General features: G+C 45.7%; 1 protein-coding gene across 2 annotated transcripts in view; it reads right to left on the bottom strand.

Moving 5' to 3' along the window:
- Nucleotides 1-12,341: 12,341 nt before the first annotated feature.
- URGCP (upregulator of cell proliferation) overlaps nt 12,342-24,859 on the bottom strand; it is a 53,925-nt gene continuing 41,407 nt past the window's right edge. For both annotated transcript variants that reach the window (XM_049893584.1, XM_049893585.1), the window contains exons 3-5: nt 19,029-19,079; nt 18,780-18,818; nt 12,342-16,632 (exon numbers count right to left, since the gene is read on the bottom strand). In XM_049893584.1, coding sequence (XP_049749541.1) covers nt 14,039-16,632; nt 18,780-18,818; nt 19,029-19,079 — 2,684 coding nt within the window. In that variant the 3' untranslated portion in view covers nt 12,342-14,038. The remainder of the gene's footprint in view (nt 16,633-18,779; nt 18,819-19,028; nt 19,080-24,859) is intronic.

Below are 24,859 nucleotides of genomic sequence, written 5' to 3'. Positions count from 1 at the left end.
GGTCCCGGTAGGTCTGGGAGCTGGAAGTGGGGTTTTTCCGGCCTCCCCTCCACAGCCCTTGTAAATGCTCTTGCCTGCAGTTCTCCGCTCCGCCACGGCGTTGCATCAGATTTCAGATCCGGAAATTTGATGATGCGAAAAATGAGGTTTCGCCCTCAAAGAGGCGAAGGAAGGACGATGGATGTTCTGAAGAACGAGAAGGGCTAAGGGAAAAAGTCGAGGCTCCGCCAGAGCGTCTCCGGCGCCCACCGGACCCCTGACCTCGTCCAACCTGGTTTTTTTTCGGGTCCTAGAAATTGGGCTGCTGAGCTCTGCGCCTTTGAGGCAAGATAAGGAGGTAAACCGGGGCTGGACCTCTCCATCTCCAAATAATATTCTTAAACAAAACAAAACTGCCGCTTTGACCTAGTATAAGAAGAAACGTGGTTAAAGCTTTACCCAATTCTTCAATGATGAGTTACGCAGAGGGTAAGGTCTGGCTACATTAAGACCATAAGCCTGGTGGGTGGCTGGCCTTTGGGGAAGGGAAATTTTTAAGGAGGAAAGGGCCTGAGAGCAAGGTAAGTCATGGGGATATTATGGAATTTAAACCAAAACCTTGGCACTGTAGTTGGCGTCCAGTAATTATTAACGTAGGAAACCCTGGTGGCGCAGTGGTGAAGAGTTTGGCTGTTAACCAAAAGGTCGGCAGTTGGAATCCACGAGGAGCTCCTTGGAAACACAATGGAGCAGTTCTACTCTGTCCTGTAGGGTCGCTGTGAGTCGGGATCCACTCGACTGCAATGGGTTTGGGTTTTTTGGTTAGTCATTAATGTAAGGTGCCCTGATGGTACAGTGGTTAAGGGCTTGGCTGCTAATAGAAAGGTCCACGTTGGAACCCACCGCCTGCTCCGCAGGAGGAAGATCTGACGGTCTGCTACGGTAAACATTACAGCCTTGGAAACCCTATGGGGCAGTTCTACTCCGTCCTGGTGGGTCGCTATGAGTCAGAATCAAATGGACAGCAACAGGTTTGGGTTTTGCTTTAATTATTAATGTCAGAGGGAAAATAGCGACACTGGTTTTCTTCCTTCAAAACTCATTACAGTAAAAACAAATGTGGGCTCTGGACTCAGGTCCAGGTATAACAATCTTGGTACAGTTAAGCCTGAGTTCCTTTATCTGTAAAATGGGCTTTACCTACCTCATAGAGCTGTTAGGGATCAAGAAAAAGTATTTAACAAATGATAGCTGTTATTCTTTGTATTAGGTTGAATCGTGTGTGATCGCCAATACTTTGGCAGTTTTTGACCTACAAAGATGGCAATTTCATATGGTTCACCGTAACGTCATTTGAATACTGCTGTGGTTTACGGAGTGTTTTCTCCATTACTTCCTGTGGAGGAGGAGACTTGATTATCATCTATGGGAGGCAGGGAAATGGGGCAAAGTGGACAGTGAGTCGCCCAAGGTCACACTAGAGAGATGCAGAAAGGGACCAAGACACAAGCCTCTTGCCTTCCTTCTCTCCAGCACATTTTCCATTACCGTGATGCCTCTGTTGTTGTTGTTAGGTACTGTCGAGTCGGTACTGAATCATAGAGACCCTATGTACAACAGAACAAAACACTGCCCGGTCCTACACCATTCTCATGATCGTTGTTATGCTATGTCCATTGTTGCAGCCACTGTGTCAGTCCATCTCATTGAGGGTTTTCCTCTTTTTTGCTGACCCTCTACTTCACCAAGCATGATGTCCAAAGTACGTGAGATGTAGTCTTGCCTTCCCTCCTTCTAAGGAGCATTCTGGTTGTACTTCTCCCAAGGCAGATTTGTTCATTCTTTTGGCAGTCCATGGTATATTCAATATTCTTTGCCAACGCCATAATTCAAAGGCATCAATTTTTCAGTCCTTCTTATTCATTGTCCAGCTTTTGCATGTATTGTGGTGACTGCAAACACCATGGCTTGGATCAGGCACATCTTAGTCCTCAAGGTGACATCTTTGCTTTTTAACACTGTAATGATCTTTTGTAGCAAATTTGCCCAATGCAATACATCATTTGATGTCTTGACCGCTGCTTCCATGGGTGTGGATTGTAGTTCCAAGTAAAATGAAATCTTTGACAACTTCAGTCTTTTCTGCATTTACCATGATGTTGCTTGTTAGTCCAGTTGTGAGGATTTTTGTTTTCTTTATGTTGAGGTGTAATCCATACTGAAGGCTGTAGTCTTTGATCTTCATCAGTTAAGTCCTTCAAGTCCTCTTCACTTTCAGCAAGGTTGTGTCATCTGCATAACGCAGGTTGTTCATGAGCCTTCCTCTAATCCTGGTGTCATGTTCTTCATATAGTTCATCTTCTGGGATTATCTGCTCAGCATACAGGTTAAATAAGTATGGTGAAAGGATACAACGCTGATGCATACCTTTCCTGATTTTAAACCACACAGTATCTCCTTGTTCCGTTGGAACGACTACCTCTTGATCTTATACAGCTTCCTCATGATGCCTCTGACCACGCATAAAGCTGAGTCCTCATGAAACCCCTTGATAAGGAACACGGTTACTGTGCATTCACTAGGAATATGTTATTCTTAATTTTGAAAAGTATGGCCTGAAATGTTCTGTGGATTGTATCAGGGTACAGAACGGCAAGGAGATGTTCTTCAGCCACAATGCTTTCTGTAAGAACTCAGCTTTTTTCTAAAAAATCCTTGTAGAGTGACAGTAGCTTTTCCTTTTTAAAGTTTCTATAAAGGTTAGTAATTTTATAATTTGGTAAGTTTTGTAAACCTGCTCCAAGATGGTAAGGAACATGAGCTCTGGCGTCTGAATTGTCTGAATGCACATCCTGGACCTGCTGCTTCCCGGCTGTGGCTTAAACTCCCCAAGCTTTAGTTTCCCTCACCTGTAAAATGGGGACAAGAGTGGTTGTTGTGAAAATTACATTGCAAAATGCCTGGCACAAAGTGAGCAGTTAATATTTTCTTAAAGAGAACATAATCCCCGTTATCTACGTCTTCCTAGTCAGGGAGGTGAACCAGCTATTGAGAGTTGTAAAAGAACTCATAGGAGCCCATCCTGACCAGGTGACAAAGGCCTAAACACCTGTTGGGGTCACCTGGCAAGCTGAACAGAGGCCACATCTTGAAAGCTGTGCTTGGGAGTTCACATTTTGTCCTTGAGAAGCAGGCAATAACATGATCAAATCTGTGTTTTCCCTATTCAAGCCACTCTTCCTAGGCCTGAAGTATCCCCCAGAATTCCAAACTGATCTAGGTCTTTCCAAGCATTACAATGACCAGCAAACATTTCCATGGTTCAAATACTCTTTTACCTACCCTTCATTTATTATCTTTGCTTACATCCTGTCTTGTTGCAAAAAGTTTCAGTTAATTCTTTGGGGGCGGGGAGGTCATGTGAGTGCATTTGCATGATTAAAATAACTTAAAGTGACATTTTTTATATATTAGCTCCTCGGAAACTCTATGGGGCAGTTCTACTCTGTCCTATAGGGTCACTGAGTCAGAATCAGTGGTAATGGGTATATATAACGGGGGTTGAGTTGTTACATTGGTGTCATGGATTGAATTGTGTCCCCCAAAAATATCTGTCAACTTGGCTAGGTATGATTATCTACCATTTTGTCTTCTGATATGATTTCCCTATGTGTTGTAAATCCTATCACTATAATGTTAATGAGATGGATTAAAACCCCCAAAAAACCAAACTCATTGCCATCGAGTCAATGCTGACGCAGTTATACTGATGAGATTTACAAGATTAGATACTGTCTTAAGTCAGTCTTTTGAGATATAGAAAAGAGAAGTCAGCAGAGAGACGGGGGACCTCATACCACCAAGGAAGCAGCACCAGGAGCACGGCATGTCCTTTGGACCCGGGGTCCCTGCACCTGAGAATCTCCTTGAGTAAGGGAAGATCGAGGACAAGGACCATCCTCCAGAGCAGACAGAGAGAGAGAAAGACTTCCCCTGGAGCTGATGCCCTGAATTTGGACTTATAGCCTACTAGACTGTGAGAGAATAAACTTCTCTTTGTTGAAGCCATCCACTTGGGGTATTTCTGTTATAGTGCTTGATAACTAAGACCCATGGTTTTAAATCACCAGTGGAAAAAATTTTGGTGGGACATTTTATTTTTGTGTAACTTCCATTTTGTTTTGATGCACTTTGCTTCTCCCAATTATTCTGAAAAAGAGGCAATATTATCCAGGTTTTACGGATTGGAAGATGGAGGCTGAGAAACTCCCCTGAGATTACAGTTAATAAATAGTAGACCCGTCTTCTTCCAAAGCACATGCTCTTTCCACTTCTGGGGTTTCACTGCATCACTGGTGGGTGAGGTGGGGGTCCAGAATGATGTTAGGATGGGGGTGCCCTGGGTCTCTGTGACTGAGAGCAGACCACTCCAGACTGGATATGTAGCAGCCATATCCAGGACCAAGTGAAACCCCCCAATGGTGACCCCACACTACAGGGCCCCCCATGTTCCTGCTGGGGGATCTGTGAGGAAGACAGAGATACGAAGCGGTTCTCTGTCAGACATGAGCCTCTTTGCTCTCCGTGTGATAACCAGCAGCCAAGAGTCAATTCTGTGCTCTGAAACCAGTGGTTCTCATGTCTGGTTGCATGAGTCTCTTGGAAAGCTTTTTTAAAAAAAGCCTGGTGCTCAGGTCCCACAACAGAACAATTAAATAAGAACTCCTGGGTGGGGCCCAGCCACCAGTACTTTTCAAACACTCCTTAGATGATTCCAATTTGCAGCCAGGGTTGAGAACTAGTGCCCTAAAGTCCAAGTTTATTTGAGAGACTTCCAGAACTGGTATCTGCAGAGATGCCTTTGGGGGAGAAGGCTGGTTGGATGCTTTCTCTCATGGTCCTGGGAGACCCTGGCAGCTTAGGTCTGGATGGAAGAAGACACAAAGGAACAGCTCTCATCTTGAGGTGACTGGCCTTCACCCAGGCCTGCCACTCTTGAGCCACAAGGTAGATGAGGAGACTGCTAGGTGGTCTGTCCGGGTGGGTCCAGTGCAGTCTGCCACAGGCTCACCTAGAGCAGTGCTCAGGATAGAGCAGATGTAGTGCTGGCTGGCTGTGTAGAGATACTGTGTGTGTTGGGGGGACGGGGGAGGGATGGGGATGTCCCTCTGGGCCACCTGCATTTCCAGGGCACACTCCAGTCTTGAACACAGTGTGTAAGTTGTGTGAGGAGGGAGTGGCTCCACCCAGTGACTAGGATACCCATGATGTGGTAGGCTGCTCACAAGAGCAACCTTAGGCCCGAGGCCTTCTCTGTGAGCAACACCCCAGAAACCTAGCCTCAGGGAAGGGGTACCCCAGGCTGAGTGACACCTTCCTCCTGCTGGCCAGGAAGGTTAGCCAGACAACTCTCCTCATGCTGGTTCTCTACTATGTCTGAGTTACCCTAACTCAGAAATGCTGACCTTTTAAGTTTTATAAATCCATATGTTTTACAATATCCTTGGTAATTCATTTTCTCCTAATAACCAACCCATTCACCAAGAAGAATCCCAGAGGCTCTTAGCTCTATTTTGGGAAATAGTCCAACAACTGCTGGATCCCCTGAGCTGAAGCAGAGAGGTGTCTCAGAACTGTCCTGTCTCTCACACACAGGCAACCAGAGTAGCTCTGGTCACATACTCACCCTGTGAGCTGGGGCTTGTTCTCCCACCCCCACGTTCCCTCTGCAGAGATAGGAGTAGAAGCTGTGGGCAGAGGTTAGGTTCCTAACTGTAAATCTACCAAGCCATAATTACTGACTTTAGCTTTGGGCCATATTTTCCTCCACCCAGTGACAGGGATCCTAAGGCAGTCCTCTCCCCTGGTATCAGGCCCATGAGGAACAAGAACCAAGTTGTCAGTGCCACACTGGGACTCTGGGCTTAACGTCAGAACTCAAAGGGGCCAAACTAGGGCTGGGAGTAGACAGGCAATAATCTGCCCCAAGAAAGACAAGACAGAGGGAAGGGCCTCATGTTAGCTGGCAACTGCGACCTGCCGCCCCTGCTCTCCCCGATCTCGATCTGGACGCAAGGATGAGTGAGTCACCTTGCTTCTCTCAGAGAGCTCTGTTGGGCAGAACAGAAAAATGGACAATGACCATGAAGGGAGCCTATAAAAAAGGCCCTGTTACGCGTCCTTAAAAGACAAGAAATAGAACCATCATATGATCCAGCAATCCCACTCCTTGGAATATATCCTAGAGAAATAAGAGCCATTACACGAACAGATATATGCACACCCATGTTCACTGCAGCACTCTTTACAATAGCATAAAGTTGGAAGCAACAAAGGTGGCCACCAATGGATGAATGGATAAATTATGGTATATTCACACAATGGAATACTATGCATCGATAAAGAACGATGATTAGTCCGTGAAACGTTTCATAACATGGAGGAATCTGGAAGTCATTACGCTGAGTGAAATTAGTTGCAAAAGGACAAATATTGTATAAGACCACTATTACAAGAACCCGAGAAATAGTTTAAACAGAGAACAGAACATTCTTTGATGGTTACGAGGTGGGGAGGGAGGGAGGGAGGGAGGGAGAGGGGGTTTTCACTAATGAAATAGTAAAGATAAGTTTTATTTTAGGTGAAGGGAAACGCAACATACAATACAGGAGACGTCAACACAACTGGACTAAACCAAAAGCAAAGAAGGTTCCTGAATAAACGCTTCCAAGGCCAGCGTAGCAGGGGTGGGGGTTTGGGGACCATGGTTTCGGGGGACATCTAAGTCAACTGGCATAATAAAATCTATCAAGAAAACATTCTGCATCCCACTTTGGAGAGTGGCGTCTGGGGCCTCAAGCGCTAGCAAGCAGCCATATAAGATGCATCAATAGGTTTCAACCCACCTGGAGCGGGGAATAATGAAGAACACCAAAGGCACAAGATAACTATGAGCCTAAGAGACAGAAAGGACCACGTAAACCAGAGACTACATCAGCCTGAGACCAGAAGAACTAGATGGTGCCCAGCCACAACCAATGACTGCCCTGACAGGCAACACAACAGAGAACCTCTGAGGGAGCAGGAGAGCAATGGGATGCAGACCCCAAATTCTCGTAAAAAGACCAGACTTAATGGTCAGACTGGGACTAGAAGGATCCCGGAGCTCATGGTCCCAGACCTTCTGTTAGTCCAAGACAGAAACCATTCCAAGGGCCAACTCTTCAGACAGGGATTGGACTGGAATATGGGATGGAAAATGTCACTGGTGAAGAACGGGCTTCTTGGATCAAGTAGACGCATGAGACTGTGTTGGCATCTCCTGTCTGGAGGGGAGATGAGAGGGCAGAGGGGGCCAGAAGCTGCCCGAATGGATACGAGGACAGAGAGTGGAGGGAATGAGAGTGCAGTCTCATTACAGGGAGAGCAATGAGGAGTGTCTAGCAAGGTGTATATAAATTTTTGTATGAGAGACTGACTTGATTTGTAAACTTTAACTTAAAGCACAATAAAAATTAATTAAAAAAAAAAAAAGTCCCCATTATAGCCATCCTCAGGTTGGGTGTCTGGAGCTGGTGCTGTGCTGAGTCATAAAGGAAGAGCAGGGTCCACCAGGGCCGGGAAAGCTGAAGGAAGCTCCTGGCAAGGAGCAGCATGGATGAAGTCATGGAGTGTAGGGAGTGGTTGCCGTGGGTGACAAGTGGAGAGTCAGGAGAACCAGAATCCGGATCATTTTGGGCTCTCTTCTGGCAGTCCTGACTCACAATGTTCATAAAGCCTCATCCTGATGTAATTTTGTTGGAACCTTAGAGGAACTTAGGATAGGTTTATGGCCAAAATAATTTTTTATTACTGACTCGGAAAAAGAGAAGTGATTTTTTCTAATTCACTCTCCTGAGGAACTGGGGATAGCTACCATGTCAAGTACAATTTTACATTGGTAAATATTTCTCTTACCAGCCCTGCTAGGTGCTGTATTTGAATAAATCTAAGATAACATTGATTAGAAGATGGGCCACTGTTTTATAGACCATTAAGAAAGAAAAATGGTTGCAAATTAATTTTAAGGTAAGGTGAATCCTGATTCGACATGTTAAAAAAAATATGCATCTTAGAATTGATCCAATACAGTAGGTTAGAGACTGATGTAGAGGTGGCAGTTCCCTTGGTGTGAAGATGGTGGCAGACACCACTCGTCTGTGACCAGCTAGCTGGTGCCAGTCCTGCGCACCAGCAGGCTTCTCCAAAGCCAACCTTTGTGGGGCACTCACTGTGTCGCAAGCACTGGGCAAGCACTTTCCGTTCCTAAGCAGATATGAGTAGGGGGAACTAAGGCTTAGAGAAGTTGAGTAACTTCGCTCAAGGGTCATGTAATTCCTTGAAAGAAGTTCAAGATTTAGAACCAAGCAGGGTACCCCACATACTTAAGTGAGCACCACCCTGCCTCCATTTCACTAAGGGCACTTGGGAGAGAGATCTTGCTCCTTGACTCAAATACTCCAGGCTGTGATGGCTAAGGTTGTGTGTCTACTTGGCTGGGCCATGATTTTCAGTGGTTTGACAGTTATATAATGTAGTTTGGCAGTTATGTAATGATGTAGTCATCCTCCATGATGTGATCTGATGTGATCAGCCCATCAGTTGTAAGGGGAGTTTCTTCCAAGGTGTGGCCTGCATCGAATATACATGTATGTGTACATTCTGGGAAAGCTCACTTGCTTGCTGTGGATCCTACATTTGTCTCATCATCATCTGACCTTGAATTCTTGGATTCATCAGCCTCCATAGCCCATGAGCCAGTGGCCTGCCAGCTGACCTGCCAATCTTGGTTTTGTCAGCCCCCCTGCAGCTACGTGAGTCAGGAGATGCCTCTAGCCTGATGCCTGACCCATGGACTCAGGACTTGCCAGCTCTAAAACTGCATGAGCCATTCCCTTGAGATAAGTCTCTCTCTCTCCGTGTGTGTGTGTATACATGTTAGTATACACACACACACACACATAGTGATGGTTAAGGTTGTGTGTCAACTTGGCTGGGCCTTGATTCTCAGTGGTTTGGCAGTCTTAAGATGTTGTGATCACTTCCATGTTCAGATTTGATTATTATGTGATCACCTCCATGATGGGATCTGCTGTGAGTAGCCAATCAGTTGAAAGGGAGTTTTTTTGGGCATGTAGCCTGTATTGAATATAAGTGGATAGTCTGGCAAGACTTGGGGGCTTTTTGCTTGTGCTGGATCCTGCAGCTGGCTCCTGTTTGTCTGACCTCCAGTTCTTGGGATTTGAGCTAGCAGCAGTCTTGCCTCCCCATCTTGGGATTTGTTGATCTTTGCAACCTGTGAGCAAAAGCCCTGCTCTCTGACTTGCTGATCTTGGGTTCACCAGAGCCCCTGCAGCTATGTGACTCAGGAGAAGCCTCTATTCTGGACTCATTGACTTGGGACATTACAGCCTCTATAACTGCATGAGCCATTTCCTTGATATAAATCTCTCTATGCTTTACTGGTTCTGCTTCTCTAGAGAATCCAGCTGAAGGCATACACACACATATATGCTTCACTGGTTCTGCTTCTCTAGAAAACCCAGCTTAGCACATAGGTCCATTTACTCCAAGACTGTATTTACTTGGTTCACGCTTTCATCAAAGCACCTATGGCCTTCTCTTGTGAGCAACCTGCTGCATCTCAGGTTCCCTGCTCCACTCAGGGTGACTCACCCTCAAGCTCAGCTCCAGAGCTTTAGTGCCCAATTGCCCCATGGAAAGTTCTGGGGCCTCTAATGCCCTGAAGACATCTCCAAGTCTAATGTAGGAGGGCCTCTGGCTATGGAATATGGCAAACTGACTTTCAGGATCTTGAGCTTCAGGCTGCACTGCAAGACCTGGGTATTGTGGAAATTTGAATCATAAGAGCAGCAGACTTCAGAGTCTGAATTTCAGCATCAATTCCTGAAAAAAGGCAAAGGAAGCACCCTGGGAGACTCTGTGGAAAATTTGCTCAGCCTCTCTCTGGCTCCTACATCCATTAGAGGTGACGGTCTTGCAGGACCACCCAGGCCTTCCCAGGACTCTTCGTAGCTCTTCCAAGCATCCTCCATAGTGCTTTGGCAGTCCTGCTGGAGGCTGTCCAGGTCAAGCTCTCTTTCTCCAAGTCTGTTAAATCTATGGTCTTTAGATTGGTCTGTTTTAAAAAGTTTAAATATTTTGGGCAAGTATTTGATGCAATTTCATAGTATCTTGGGTCCTGAGAGTATATGGAATAATTTGCCTAATTTCTCAGGAGTTATTAACCTCTTTAAGGTCTGCACTCCTTTGGGAATGTGATGAAAGCTATGAACTCTCCCCATAATGGAATGCATTCACCTAATTTTCAGGGATTCAATGACAGAACTGTATCTTAGACAATGGATAAAAAAAATTCATTGCCATGGAATTTATTCAGGCTCATGGCGATGCCATGTGTGTCAAAGTAGACTGTTCCACAGAGTTTTCAATGGGTGATTTTTTGCAAGTACATTGCCAGGCCTTTCTTCTGGATGGACTCAAACCTCCTATCTTTGGGCTAGCAGCCAGGCACATTAACCATTTGCCTGGCAAGAATCTGAGGTGAGAAGGCCTGGCCCACTGTCCTGAGGCCTCACAAAGGTATCGTTTATACTGGTGAATTTGTCAAGGGACAAGATTTGGTCCCCAGCTTTAGATGAAAAGCTTTTTTTTTTTTTTTTTCCTGTACAACAAACACAAAACTCTCTCAGGAAAGGGACTTCACATTAACCAATCTTAACAAAAATGGATACTTCAACATAAACCAGAGTGATAATTTATAAATTTACAAGAAATGTAACTTGGCCAACCAATCATGCCATTGTGGCCATCTCACTTGTAGGGAATGCTCCATAGGCAGCCCCATTATCACCTGAGCCAGAGAGTTTTAGATAGTGCATCCTCTTGGTGGCACCCATCTCTCCCCAAGAGCTAGGCAGGTCAGGCACCAGGAGGCATCGTGACGCTGCAGACATGAGACATTCGCTGGGTTCAGTTCCAAAGTCAGAGGGGGGCAAAAGACCAAGAGTCTGGACTGCCAAGCAATAGACAGATCTGGACAAAGGGCAGAAGTCCAAGAAATTGGGCACAGGGACCAACCACAGCAATGTCAGGGTGTCCTGGGTCTGGGCCTCATTCAGCCTACATTGTGATGGATTGCTTTTGTTGCTGATGGTCTTATAACTGCCACCCAAGCGATTGGGTGGGACTGTGCAAATAAGGTAATTATGGCCCACCAAGGGGATTAGTCAGTTTTGCCACTAGGCTTAAAATGAGCCATCCCAGAGGTGGGGAAGAGAAGATCTCAGCACCAGCAAGGAAGAAGAGCCAGAAGTGGAGTGCATCTTTTGGGCCTAGGATTCCTGCACTGAGACCCTCTTAGACCCAGGAGACAGAGAGGGAGCTGTGATACCGAAGACAGCAAGACAGCAAGACAGCAAGACAGCAAGAAGCAGTGGTAGAGGCAGCAGCACCAGGAGACTGGCAGGAGACCAGCAGGAGACGGCGCAGTGGGCTTCCAGGCCCACAGAGCAAGAAAGCTGAGTGCCCGTGGGCAGGAGACTTGCCGGTGGAGCAGGGTGCCTTTGGGCACTTTGCTGACCCACAGAGCTACAGCTGAGCACCTCTGGGCAGAGGCTCACTGGCAAAGTGGGTAGTTATCAGCAGAGCTGAAAGAGCTTTGTAACATTTGCCCAAGATGCCCCCTTGTCCCACATTGACAAGGGAATGTCCCCAGCCATGCACCTGCCTTTTCCTGGGTGGTTTTATCCTGATGACGCCGGTTGTCATGCATCAACTCAAACAGCACCCAGTTGAAACAAAGTCAAGAGAACAGGCAAGAAGATTTTAGGCTTCAATAACAAGAAAATAATTTGAAGCCAAGCCAGAAGCTGTCTGAGTCAGCCAGTCCCAAGTATTTCCTGCCAAGGACCTTAACTAATTTGAGTGTGGGTCTGGCTGACACAAAGAGTCAAGAAAGCACACCAGACAAGGCAAACCTCACAAAGGAGACAAAGAGAAAGTACTGAAACTTCAGACACTTGAGAAATACAAACATGAATCAGACACGGATCATACCCATAAGAACCCCACAGCTTATAGGGGACAGAAGACAAAGACAGGGGCCCTGTGTTGGACCTGATTAGAGGAAGCTGAGAAACATGCCTTTGGTGGGGAGGAAGGGGGGGTGGGGGGGCGGGGGCTTGAGTTGGGGGTTGGGAGCTTTGGCTTCCAAATCCAAAAAAATGGAGATGAGGAATGGATTCTATGAAAAGAGTGGGGTAGAGTGCTTATGAATTTGTGGAAGTGGTTTGCTTCCCGCTGAGAGGACAAGAGGTCTCAGGGAGGAGGCAGCATGTTTGCTGGACTTTAAAAATGGTGTCTAGGATGGGGACGTAGGGCATTTTAGCCAAAGGAACAATACAAGCAGAGGCAGGGAGGTGAGAAGTGTGGGACTTCTATGGAGAATACAAGGAGTTCTTTTGACCAGATCAAGGGTCAGCAAACCATGGCCCATGGGCCACATCTGGCCCATACCAGCTTTTTGTGGTCTGCAAGCTTCGAGTGGTTTTAACATTTTTAAATAGTTGACCCCTGGGCTAGATGATGATTATAGAAAGAAATATTGATGCAGGAGCAGCAAGCAGCTCTTGGCTGATGACACCAAGTCACCCTAACATGACAGAGAATTTGTACCAAAGCATGATAACCATGTCCTTTAGCTGGGAGCCAGCCTTGGTATGGTTGTTAGAAGGCTGGAGGCCGAGTGTCTGAGACCTGAGACATGTGGAGGGGCACGGCGTGTCTGCCTATGCATGGTTCTGAACACGTGTTTGCATTCTCAGGTACAGAACCTATATCGCTAGCGTCCTATTTACCATCAGATACTCAGACCACATTTTAACTGAATCCTATTAAATCCGTTTCCTGGCACCATGCCTCGTCTGTTACTCCCAGCCTGCCTTTGCTATCTGTGAGAGCGCTGGTTTCCAGAAAATCCTACTTAAGAGAGAGGAACAGCAGGCATTTTTTAAATGACTTTTAAATGTGGTGGCCACCATGTCAGACACTCTCTACACCTCCTCCCCCCGCCCCCCAACTGTTACCCTGAGTTCAGGCTGAGAGAGGCAGGAGCTGCCCATCATTGCCATTGATGTGCTCATTCACGTCTTTCATTCAACAAACATTTATTATGTGCCTACAATGTGCCAGGCACTGTGCTGGGCGCTGGGGATACAAAGTTGGGTAATACACAGCCCCTGCCCTCAAGGAGCTCACAGTCTAGGGGGAGGGGCAGACATGTAAACAGATAAATTACAATATGCTGTGTTGATGTCATCATAGAGGTATAAACATAGTGCTGTGGGGCACACGAGGGAGCAAGCAACTCTTCCTGGGGAAGGAGGTGTCAGGGAAGGCTTCACCGTCAGTCAACACACAGTGCCCAGCCGTGCCTTGCATGCTGCGATGGCACACACCCAACGGGGCAGGTCATGTCACCCAAACTTCTCTGGTGCTAGCAGAGCCACAGCCCGATCCACGTGGAGCCCCTGGGGCTGGTGGAGGAGGGGCCTACTCCTGCGTGCTCAGGATGATGTCCCCCACCTCTCTCCTGGGTGTCCCTGACTGCCAGGCATGGAGGGACTGAAGGCAGCTACTCACCACCCAGGGCTACAGGAAAGAGGTCAGCTGGACAAGAGACCAGCCTCAGAGGAGCCTTCAGGGGGCTCAGAGCCAGAAAACAAATTCCTGCTCTGTGTCTCTCCGCTGCCCCCTCCCCCCAGGTACTTGTTTGTGAGGTTACTTCCTTTCGAAACATTTTTCAGGAGACACCAGGCTCCCAATCTGTTGCTTATCTTCCTTCTCATGCTGGATCAGGCACCAGACACTATCTCAACAGGCCTCGGTCCAGGGCTGGGGTGTCACCGCCTGGGGTGCACCCCCATGTGGAAGCCCACTCCTGTTCACACAGGCCCCACGTAGCAGGTGTTCTGCTGCTCAGCTTCCTTTCTCTCTGAACTCACAGCCTCCTCACCAGCTCAATGAGCTGCTGGATATTTTTGTTTTGGTTGGATAGGCCATTCCTGATGTTTTCTAGCAGGCATCTCTTCAATTCAAAAATGGCTTCGCTGTATCCCAAGCTCACAGGAGCCATGGGGGGCACCCCATGCCACAGGCCAGGAATGTGCCAGACGTGCTGTTTCTCAGGGTCACCAAAGGCCACGTCAGCCAGTGTCCGGATACCATCCCCTCGCACCTCCCCACAGCCCACAGCCAGGCCCCTCTCACTCAGCAGCTCTGGGCACTGCCTCCCATCTTTCAGCTGGGGGCTGGGGGCAGATGTGCCATGAAGGTTCTGGTACACAAACTGATAGCTGGGAGTGTGTCCTGTGGTTTCCAGCCTCAGAAACGCGTGCAGAAGAGCCAGTGGGACGTCCCTCGTTTCTGCTAAGCTGACCACGGTGACGTTGCTCAGTCCCATAATCAGAGTGGCCAAGGAGGCTTCCAGCTCAAACCTCTCCCCTGCTGTGGTCAGGGCCCCACCGATCCAACCCCCCGAGTCTATCACTAGGATGTGGTCACAGCCCAGGTCCTGGCTGAAACCCTCAGCCACTTCCACAAGCTGCATGAAGGCCCCCCGAGGGCTGCTGCTCTTCCCAGTGGCAAATCGCAGCCCAAACATGGTGTTGAGCAGCGTGGACTTGCCCGTGCCTGGTACCCCCAGCACAGACAGAACCACCAGGCGTGACCTTCTCTCCAACCGGGTGTGCAGCTCCTTCAGCAGCCCAGTGACCCAGCGCAGGGGGACGCTCAGGCTGCCCCCGTCGACCAGCTCCAGTGGGAGCCCCCTCAGCAGCAGCTCCAAAGCCAGGCCTGGGAAGTGGGCGAACCGCCGCTGGCCCACCGGCAGCTTCCCCGCCTCCACCAGGCAGCTTTCAGCTTCGTAGAACTGTCCCATTTCCCGCAGAAAGTGTTCCACCCCCAGGGGATCAGGCCAGAGTGGCTCTGTGGCGTCCACGGCCCCACAATGCTTGGACCTCAGGCTGAGAAGAGTCTCTGGAGGAGGCCTCAGCCTCTGCTGGGCCAGGCGAGCCAGGCCCAGCTCCATCCACCTCAGGAAGTACTGCTTCTCACCCGGCGAGGGGCTGCTGATGCCCCTGACAAACTCCTGCACCCCCCAGGTGGGGTCGAGGCTGTTCTGCTGCGCCCGGAGCTCCAGCAACCTACCCCTTAGCTCAGACCTGCACTTCTCGGGAGGGTCTCCAGCCCACTGAAGCTGGCAGAGCTCCTTCTCCACCTGCGCCACCTTCCTCCAAGGCTCTCCTTGCAGCCGCAGCTCCTCCTTTTTGTAGGCCTCGGGATCTCTGATTTTCCTGGTAATTTTCTCCATCTGCTCTTTGGCCTTCTGGCACTCCTCACAGTCCTCGTCCACCCTGAGGCCCAGCTTGCGGGCCGCATTGGCCATGTCCTCCACGGACAACCTCCTGCAGGGGGACCTCATCACGCAGCGCACAATGGACTGCAGCCTCCTCACGAAGCTCTCGCTGTCTGTGCTGCTGACCTTCACCAGAACATGTGAGTAGTCGATTTTCAGCACAGGGATTAACTTGTTCAGGAATCTGAGGTTTGTGTTCCGCTTCCCGCGGTAGGGACTCAGGATGAAATAGTATTTCGTGTTCGACTCCTTCATAGATAACAGCAGTTTGTACTCCTTCTTACTGATGTTGTCAGTCAGTATAAACACGGCGGAGGAGATGTCTGTCAACAGCTTAAACTGCAGCCAGTGAGACCCGATGTCGCCTCTCAGGTTTACAAAGGCCACAGGCTCAGGGAAGATGTCCAAGTCCTCCTTGCCACTTGGGAAAAACCAGGAGATTTCAACAAGCCCATCTGCGATCTCCCGCGGACTGGCGCCCAAGTTCAGGTCCCGATGCCAGAAGCAGTCACGCGGCCGGCGGCCTGGGCTGAGAACGGCATTGACAAGCTGAGACTTGGAGTTGCTGCTCACGTCCATGCGCACAAAGGCAAAGGTGGGCATCCTGGGGAGGACCACGTTGTCGTCTTTGAAACTCCCTGGCCCTCTCGGGGGCTGCGACCACCACGTCCTCACTAGACCCCTTAGGGCCCACAGCAGGAACGTGTGGTGGTGGTTTTCTGAGTCGGGCAACACCAGAGGGAGAGCGAACTGGCAGAGGAACATCTTTAAGACGATGTCCTGCTGCAGGAAGCTGTCTGCGGAGAGCAGAAGGGCACAGAGCAGGTCCAGGGGGTTCACCGGCGTGTCTGGGGTGGGCAGCTCGGAGAAGGAGTAGATGTCAGCCGCGACGTCATCGGCCGTGTCCCAGTAGAGGACCTCCTCCTCCATCTGGCCCTCCTTCTCCCCGGGCCGGGCGTCCGGGGGGGCATCCAGCACCATGGTGGTGTTTCTGGCCTCAGCATTGAGGGCCTGCAGCTTTCTTAGGAAATTCCAAGGCAAGTCTTTGGGTACCTGGGGGGCCCAGTTCTTCATGCTGTCAAAACTGATCTGCAGAGAATCCTGGAGGCTGAGTTTCTGGATCTGGTACGTCTCAAGTCCCAGAAGTGACAGCATTTCTTGAAGGCGGCTTCTCTCCACTGTCAAAAGAAGTGAATACGTAAGTGCCCACACTGTGTCCCCACATCAGGAGCCCAGGATGGAGCTGAGGAAGGAGAGCCCAACACAAGGGAAGGGCTCCCAAGGCCTCAATTCGGGGGAAGGGGGCAGTGGACGAAGGCTGTGCCAGGTCACAGAGCAGGTCACAGCAGGCTGGCCTGAGACCAGGGCAGGTGCTCTGGACCCTGACACTGGAGGTAAAACAGGTTCAGCCCATGTGCTGAGTCCAACCACAGACACTGTGGCATCAAAAACTGGCAAGAAAAAGGAAATTGTCGGCCACGTTTAAGAACTGGGAGATTTCATGTAAAAAATCTGGACTTCTGGTTCCTCTTGAAAAACTGAACGATCTAACAACACTGAGTGCAAATTTAATTGGCTAGAGTGAGCAGCAGTTTCCCCTTAGACGGGTGTGCAGTCCCATCTCCCAGTCCCCCACCCCCACTCCCTCGTGGATCTTCCTGGGTCCAGCAGTGGCTCCCTAGTCCCAGCCCCACACTCTGGGGCCCAGCAGTGGGCTCCCTCAATCTGTCACCAGGAATTTCCGATTCATTCTGTGATTTTCTAGTTAATGTTATGTCTTCTTTGCAAATAAGTTGGAGGATTTTAAAAAGAAAAATGAAAAGGGAGATATTACTAGGCATGCTGTGTGCTGTCAAGTCGATTCCAACCCACAGTGACCCTGTAGGGGAGAGGGGAACTGCCCCATAGGGTTTCCTAGGCTGAAACCTTATGGGAACTGATCATCAAGTCTTTTCTCTCACAGAGCTGCTGATGGATTCAAACCACCGACCTTTTGGTTAGTAGCCAAGCGCCACCAGGGCTCTTTATTACTAGGCACAGATTATCACAAATCAGAGCTAAACAACCATTTTATAAAATCTGAGACCAATAACACAGTTTTGAGTTTTTACTATATTAAAATTTTTGGTGCAGACTGTTAATAAGTCTGCATTTACTTGTGCAGATCTTCAAACAGCACCCAACACAACATGAACTCTTACAGCTACTAAGTGCCCAGGTGAGTAACGCTTCTTCCAAAGGGCTAGGGCCGCCATTCTCATTTCCTGCCTGTTCCCAGTCCCTCACCAATTTTTACATTGCCTGTAATTAGTAACTTTAAGTGTACGTACACAAAATAATAAATCCAAGTGCCTCTGAGCCCCAGGCTTTTCTCCAGGTCCTTTCTCAAATAAGGAAGCCGTACTGTACCCTGCTGCCTTAGGTGCTCACAGGAGACCACCAGCATGAGCACAGGTCAATCTAGCCATCTTCTGATATCTACCAAGGAGGTCAGGTGACTGACCCAAGACACACCCTCGGTGACAAACAGGACTCACAGCATGGTAACATGGGTATTGTGTTCCCTGGCAGGGCCTCCGTCTACTACCTAATGTCTCTTTTCTTAGACTCAGCACTCCTCAAGGGGCTCAGCACCCAGGGCAGTGTGGCTACAGTGCCACCCCCAGAGAGGACACGGCACTGATGAACATGGTGCAAAAACCACAGGGCACCGTGTGGCAAACTCACACTGTAGCAGAAATCCTGTACAGATGCTACCCAGGGTTCTGAGTTTTGCCTGAATGAAACCAGGGACATTGTTTTCTTATCCAGGCATGGGACAACTGTCTTTACTTTTCAGTGGCATGGTAGTCAGGGGCAATGGGGAAAAGCCAGAGCAAGCAAAACCTATTTATATAGGCACTCACACCCCATGTGTGACCCTGGCCAAGGTGCTTGGCAGCTCTGGGCCTGGGGCTTCTGATCTGCAAATGTAGCCAGTAGGCCAGATGGCTACAAACTTCACTATGCATTAGAATCACTTTGGGAACTTGTGAACAATAAAAGCCTCCTTGCCTTCACCTGTGAAGATGCTAACCTACAATGTCGTGGTGGAGTCCGGTATTTCTATATTGTTAATGAGCTCCCAGGAATATTATTTGGGCAATACATTATTGTAAATGATGCAGAAAGGGGTAACGCACAAGGGCATCCTCAATCTGAGTGGCCCGCCTTACCTGCCTCCCCAGGTGATTTTGATGCATCCCACCAGTCTAGATAACATTCCCTTCTCAACAGAACAGGAAACTAAAACACAGATGGAAAAATTAGAGAGAGAATGGCATACCTGTCGGAAAGTCATTGTCCTGAGCCTCGTTTGTACCATCTATGGCAAAAGCAGAGAAAAAACAAAATATCAAATAATATGCCTTTGTTTGACAAAAAGAAAGTTGAGCTAAACGCAGAACCCGCCTTCTTTCTTACTAACAAGCAACTCCTCCCAAGTGTTCAAAATGGGAAATTTCTTATTTTTTCCACTTTACTCATTCCCTATCTTCCCCCAATCCAATCTGTAGTTAAATCCTGCAGTTTCTACCTCCATAATGAAACTCGCAATCATCTCCCTCCATTTCTCTCCATTCCAAATCTGGAAGAAAACAAAAAACACATATTTAGTTTCATGAGCGAGTTAGAATTTTTCCATCAAAAAAAGGCTATAGTGGTTGATTTTTAAAAAAATTAGTGCTATTATTAGCTTCAATTTTTGTTACATAATTTTTTTCCAACTGAAAATAGGATAAAAAGTAACAACAGCTACACACAAGACAATGATTTGTTCTGGGATATACTCCTTGTAGAATTTACTAAATTTTATGAAAATAAAATATAGCTATTAACCTATATAATCTTTATAATGTATATAAACCTTATATAATCTTTGATTTTAGAAATATTTAAAATGTATGCTGATGATAAATTCCTCAGCTCAATTTCAACCACTTCTTATCAACATTATTTTTATTCCATCATAGTTTTTGTAATTGCTTAAAGTGGTGCTTATACCAGAGTGTAATACAGTATGCATGGGGTGAGGCAGCAGACTAGGGGAAAGGCTGTGACTTACAAGTAAACTTATTTGTCCAAAATCTCTAATATCATGATATGTCCATCAACATTAATATTTTAAATACAGACTGTCTACAAAAAACCAAACCCATTGCCGTCGAGTCAATTCCAACTCATAGTGACCCTACAGGACAGAGGAGAACAGCCCCATAGGGTTTTGAAGGAGCACTTGGTAGATTCAAACTGCTGACCTTTTGGTTAGCAGCCAAACTCTCAACCACTACGCCATTAGGGTTTCCACAGACTGTATAAAAAGACCTGTTGCTATCGAGCAACCCTATAGGACAGAGTAGAACTGCCACATAGAGTTTCTAAGAAGTGCCTGGTGGATTCGAACTGCTAACTTTTTGGTTAGCAGCTGCAGCGCTTAACCACTACACCACCAGGGTTTCCACAGACTATATAAAACCACCAAAAAACCAAACCCATTGCCATTGAGTTAATTCCAACCCATAGTGACTCTACAGGACAGAGTAGAACTGCCCCATAGAGTTTCCAAGGAGTGCCTGGTGGATTTGAACTGGTGACCTTTTAGTGCTATACAAATACTTATACTGGGAGGAGGGAGGAAGACCTTAGAAATTCTATATATTTGCTTGCAAATCCATAATAAAAATGACAGAACAGGTTGGCTGGGGACAGTGGGAGCAAGACTTCTCTGTGTATCTATTTTTACTGTGACTTTTGATTCAAATAAAAAGCATTACCTATTCAAAAATATAAGTTAGATCCTTAGAAGTTTGTAAATCAAGAAAACATTCCAAAAATTTACAGCAATAATGCCTACATTATAAAAAAGAAAGATCTCAAATCACTGGTCTAACTCTACAGCTTGAGGAACTAGAAAGAGAAGAGCAAACTAAACCTAAAGCTACTTGAATAAAAGAAATAATAAAGATCTGAGCAGATATAAATGAAATAGTGAACAGGAAAACAGTACAGAAAATCAACAAAGACAGAAGTTGATTCTTTGTAAAAATCAGTAAGATTGACAAACCACTTGCTAGGCTGACAAACACAGTGAAGACACAAATAACCAAAATTAGAGATGAAAATGGAGACATTACAACTGACCCAATTGAAGTAAAAAGGATCATAACAGAATATTATGTATGAATACCTATACTCCAAAAAAATCAGTAACTTTGATGAAATGGACAAATTCCTAAAGACACATACCAAACAAAAAACCAAACCCAATGCCCAAAAGTAAAGAAGGAATACTCCCTTAACTTTTTCTATAAAGCCAGCATTACTCTGATAACAAAACCAAAGACACCACAAGAAAGCTACAGACCAATATCTCTTATGAATATAGATGCCAAAATTCTCAACAAAATACTAGCAAATAGACTCCAACAGCATATTAAAAGAATCAGACATCATGATCAAGTGGGATTTATTCCAGCATTGCAAGGTTGGTTCAACATCAGGAAGTCAATCAATGTAATATACCACACTAGCAGAACAAAGGAAAAGAATCATATTTTCATCTCAACCAATAGAGAAAGGACACTCAATAAAATCCAGTACCCTTTCTTGATAAAAACTCTTAACAAGATAGGAATAAAAGGAAAGTTCCTCAACATGACTAAGGGCATTTATGAAAAACTAACAGCCAACATTACGCTCAACAGAGAAAAATTGAGAACTTTCTTCTTGAAAACAGGAAGAACGATGTCTACTCTTACCACTCCTATTCAGTATTGTACTGGAAGTCCTAACCAGAGCAGTAAGGCAAGAAAAAGAAATAAAACGTATCCGAATTGGAAAGGAGGAGGTAAAACTATCCTTATTTGCAAACAACATGATCGTATACACAGAAAATTCCAAAGACTCTACAAAAAAGCTTCAAGAACTAACAGGAAAACTTAACAAAGTTGCAGGATATAAGGTCAGCACACAAAAATCAGTTGGGTTTCAATACGCCAGCAATGAGAAATCTGAAAAGCAGATTAAGAAAACAACTTCATTTACTATAGCATCTAAGAGAACGAAATATCTAGGAATAAATTTACCCAGGAATTTGAAAGACTATATAATGAAAATTATAAAACACTGCTGACAAAGATTAAAGAACACCTGAAAACAGGGAAAGGCATTCCATGCTCACAGATTGGAAGACAATATAGTCAAGATGTCAATACTACTGAAAGCAGTTTACAGATACAACAGAATCCCAACCAAAATTTCAACAGCATTCTTTTCAGAAATGGAAAAACTAGCCCTCAATTTTATATAGGAAAACAAGAGATCCTGAATAGCCAAAACAATTTTGAAGAAGAACAAAGTAGGAGGCCTCAAACTTCCTGACTTTAAAACATACTAAACAGCTACAGTAATTAAAACAGCCTAGTACTGGTTTAATAACAGACCCACAGACCAATGGAATAGAAGTGAAAATCCAAAAATAAATCCAATGGAATAGAAGTGAAAATCCAAAAATAAATCCAAACACCTACGGTCAATTGATTTTTGACAAGGGTGTCAAATACATTCAATGGGGAAAGAACAATCCTGTTATCAAATGGTGCTGGCAAAACTGGATTTCCTCATGCAGAAACATGAAACAAGATCCATACCTCATGCCATACACAAAAACAAATTCAAAATGGATCAAGAACCTAAATGTTAAATCTAAAACCATAAAGTTCTTGGAAGAAAATCTAGGAGCAAAGCTTTGGGACCTAATTTCTTTCAGTGATAGATTATCAAATACAACAACGAATACAAGAGCAACAGAAAATAAAATATATAACAGGACTTCATAAAAGTTAAATACTTATGTTCAACAAAAGACTATCAAACAAGTAAAGAGACAGCCAACAGAACAACAAAAAATCTTTGGGAAGGATATAACCGATAAGGGTCTAATATCTAAAATACATAGAAAACTTCTACAACTTAACAACAAAAAGGAAAATAACTCAGTCAAAAATGGGGCAAAGGACATGAACAGACGCTCCACCAAAGATGATATTCAAATGGCTAACATGAAAGATGCTCAACGTCATTAGCCGTAAGAGAAATACAAATTAAAACCATGAGATAACATTTCTCAACAACTAGGAGGGCCAAGATAAAAACAACAACAAAAATGGAAAATAACAAATGTTGGAGGAGATACGGAGAAACTGGAACCCTTATCCATTGTTGGTGGGTATACAAAATGGTACAGCTGTTGTGGAAAACAGTCCGGTAGTTCCTCAAAAAACTGGAGGGAAAGCTACGATAAACAAAGTAAAAAACCAAATCCATTTCCATCAAGTAAATGATGACTTACAGCGACCCTACAGGACAGGACAGAACTGCTTCATAGGGTTTCCAGGACTGTAATCTCTACAGAAGCAGACTGCCACATCTTTCTGCCATGGAGTGGCTGGTGGGCTCAAACCATCAACCTCTCAATTAGCAGCCAAGTGCTCAACCAGGACTCCTTAGAGCTGCCACATGACCTAGCAAATTTCATTCCTACATAAAAGAAGTTCTCATCTAATAGACGTGACACAAACAGACATATTCACACCACAAACACATATTCACACCTATGTTCATCGCAGCACTATTCACAATAGCAAAAAGATGGAAACAACCTAAGTGGTGATCAATGGACGAACGTGTAGTAAAATGTGGTACATACATACAATGGAATACTACTCAGCAATAAAGAAAACTGAATTCCTGAAACATCTTGGAACATGGGTGAGCCTGGAGAACATTTTGTTGAGCAAAATAAATCAATCACAAAAAGATAAGTATTGTATGATCTCACTTTTATGAAACAACATGAACAGGCAAATGTATAGAAACTAATATTCATTAGTGGTTACCAAGGTTGGGGGGTGGAGGTAAGAGGAGGACTCTCTCTCTAGATAAAACTAGATAGTAGACGCTTATTATTTTTGGTGATGGGAAAGGTAACGCCAAATGAAGGTGAGGTGTAAACAGCTTGATAAAAGTAAATGGTTTCATTAAAAAGTACACAAGAAAAAAGGACCTCTTGGTAAATGCTATGCCATATATAATTTTGAAACAAGAGCAAGAACAAAAATATATGTGTGGGTATATATGTATGTATGTAGGCATACGTGTGTTTAAAAAACCTGTTGCTGTCAAGTCAATTCTGACTCATAGCGACCCTAAAGGAAAGAACAGAACTGCCCCTGTAGGGTTTCGAAGCAGCAGCTGGTGGATTAACTACTGTGCTACCAGGGCTCCTATATGTGTACAGGTATGTATATACGTATGTATATGTAGATATATGCATATGTATATACACAGGTATATGCATCTATGTGACTATGCACATACATACATACACATAATAAAACACACAAGGGGCACAGTTACAGATACTTCTTAGACATAACCAAACACCTCGCAGGACTGGATTTCTGGGTTTGGAGGATCAGGACCATAGTATCGTGGGACATCTAGGTCAACTGGCATAACATAGTTCATAAAGGTATGTTCTACATTCTAGTTTGGCGAGTAGTGTCTGGGGTCTCAAAAGCTTGCAAGCAGCCATCTAAGATACAACTATTGGTCTCTACTTCTTTGGAGGAAAAGAGAAAGGAGGAAAGCAAAAACTCAGAGAAGGAACTAGCCTACAGGACAAATAGTCTACATAAACCATGGCCTCATCTATCCTGAGACCAGAAAAACTAGATGGTACCTGGCTACTACTACCACCGTTTTAATCAAGCTGAGATGGACCCTGATAGAATGTGAGCAAAATGTGGAGTAAACCAAAAAACCCATTGCCTTCGAGTTGATTTCGACTCATAGCAACCCTACAGAACAGAATAGAACTGTCCCATAGAGTTTTCAAAGAGTGGCTGGTGGACCTGAACTGTGGAACTTCTGGTTAGTAGCTGAACACTTAACCACTGTACCACCAACAGAATCTCAAATCCCCCCTCCAAAAAAAAAAAGCCCAGACTTACTGCACTAGTTGAGACTTGAAGACTCCCCAAGGCTACTGCCCTGAGATGCTCTTCAAACTGAACCAAAACTAACCCTGGAGGTCACCTTATAGCTAAATAACAAATTGGCTGAAAAAATAATGAATATCACCCGTAAGTACTGTGCGCCTTTAAAAAAATCACCTGTATGAGACCGAATGGTCAACAATTACTTTAAAACAAAGATAATATAATGGGGCAAGGAAACTAGATTAATGGAAATGGAGCAGCCAGAACAGAAATAATGAGACTATTCATGCATTGCGAAGACTGTAAATAATGTTATTGAACAATTTGTGTAGAAGTTGTTGAATGGGAACCTAAACTGCTGTGTAAA

The sequence above is a fragment of the Elephas maximus genome, chromosome 8, assembly GCF_024166365.1.
Source record: "Elephas maximus indicus isolate mEleMax1 chromosome 8, mEleMax1 primary haplotype, whole genome shotgun sequence".
NCBI classification, from domain to species: Eukaryota; Metazoa; Chordata; class Mammalia; order Proboscidea; family Elephantidae; genus Elephas; species Elephas maximus.
This window is presented reverse-complemented; position numbering and strand designations above follow the sequence as displayed.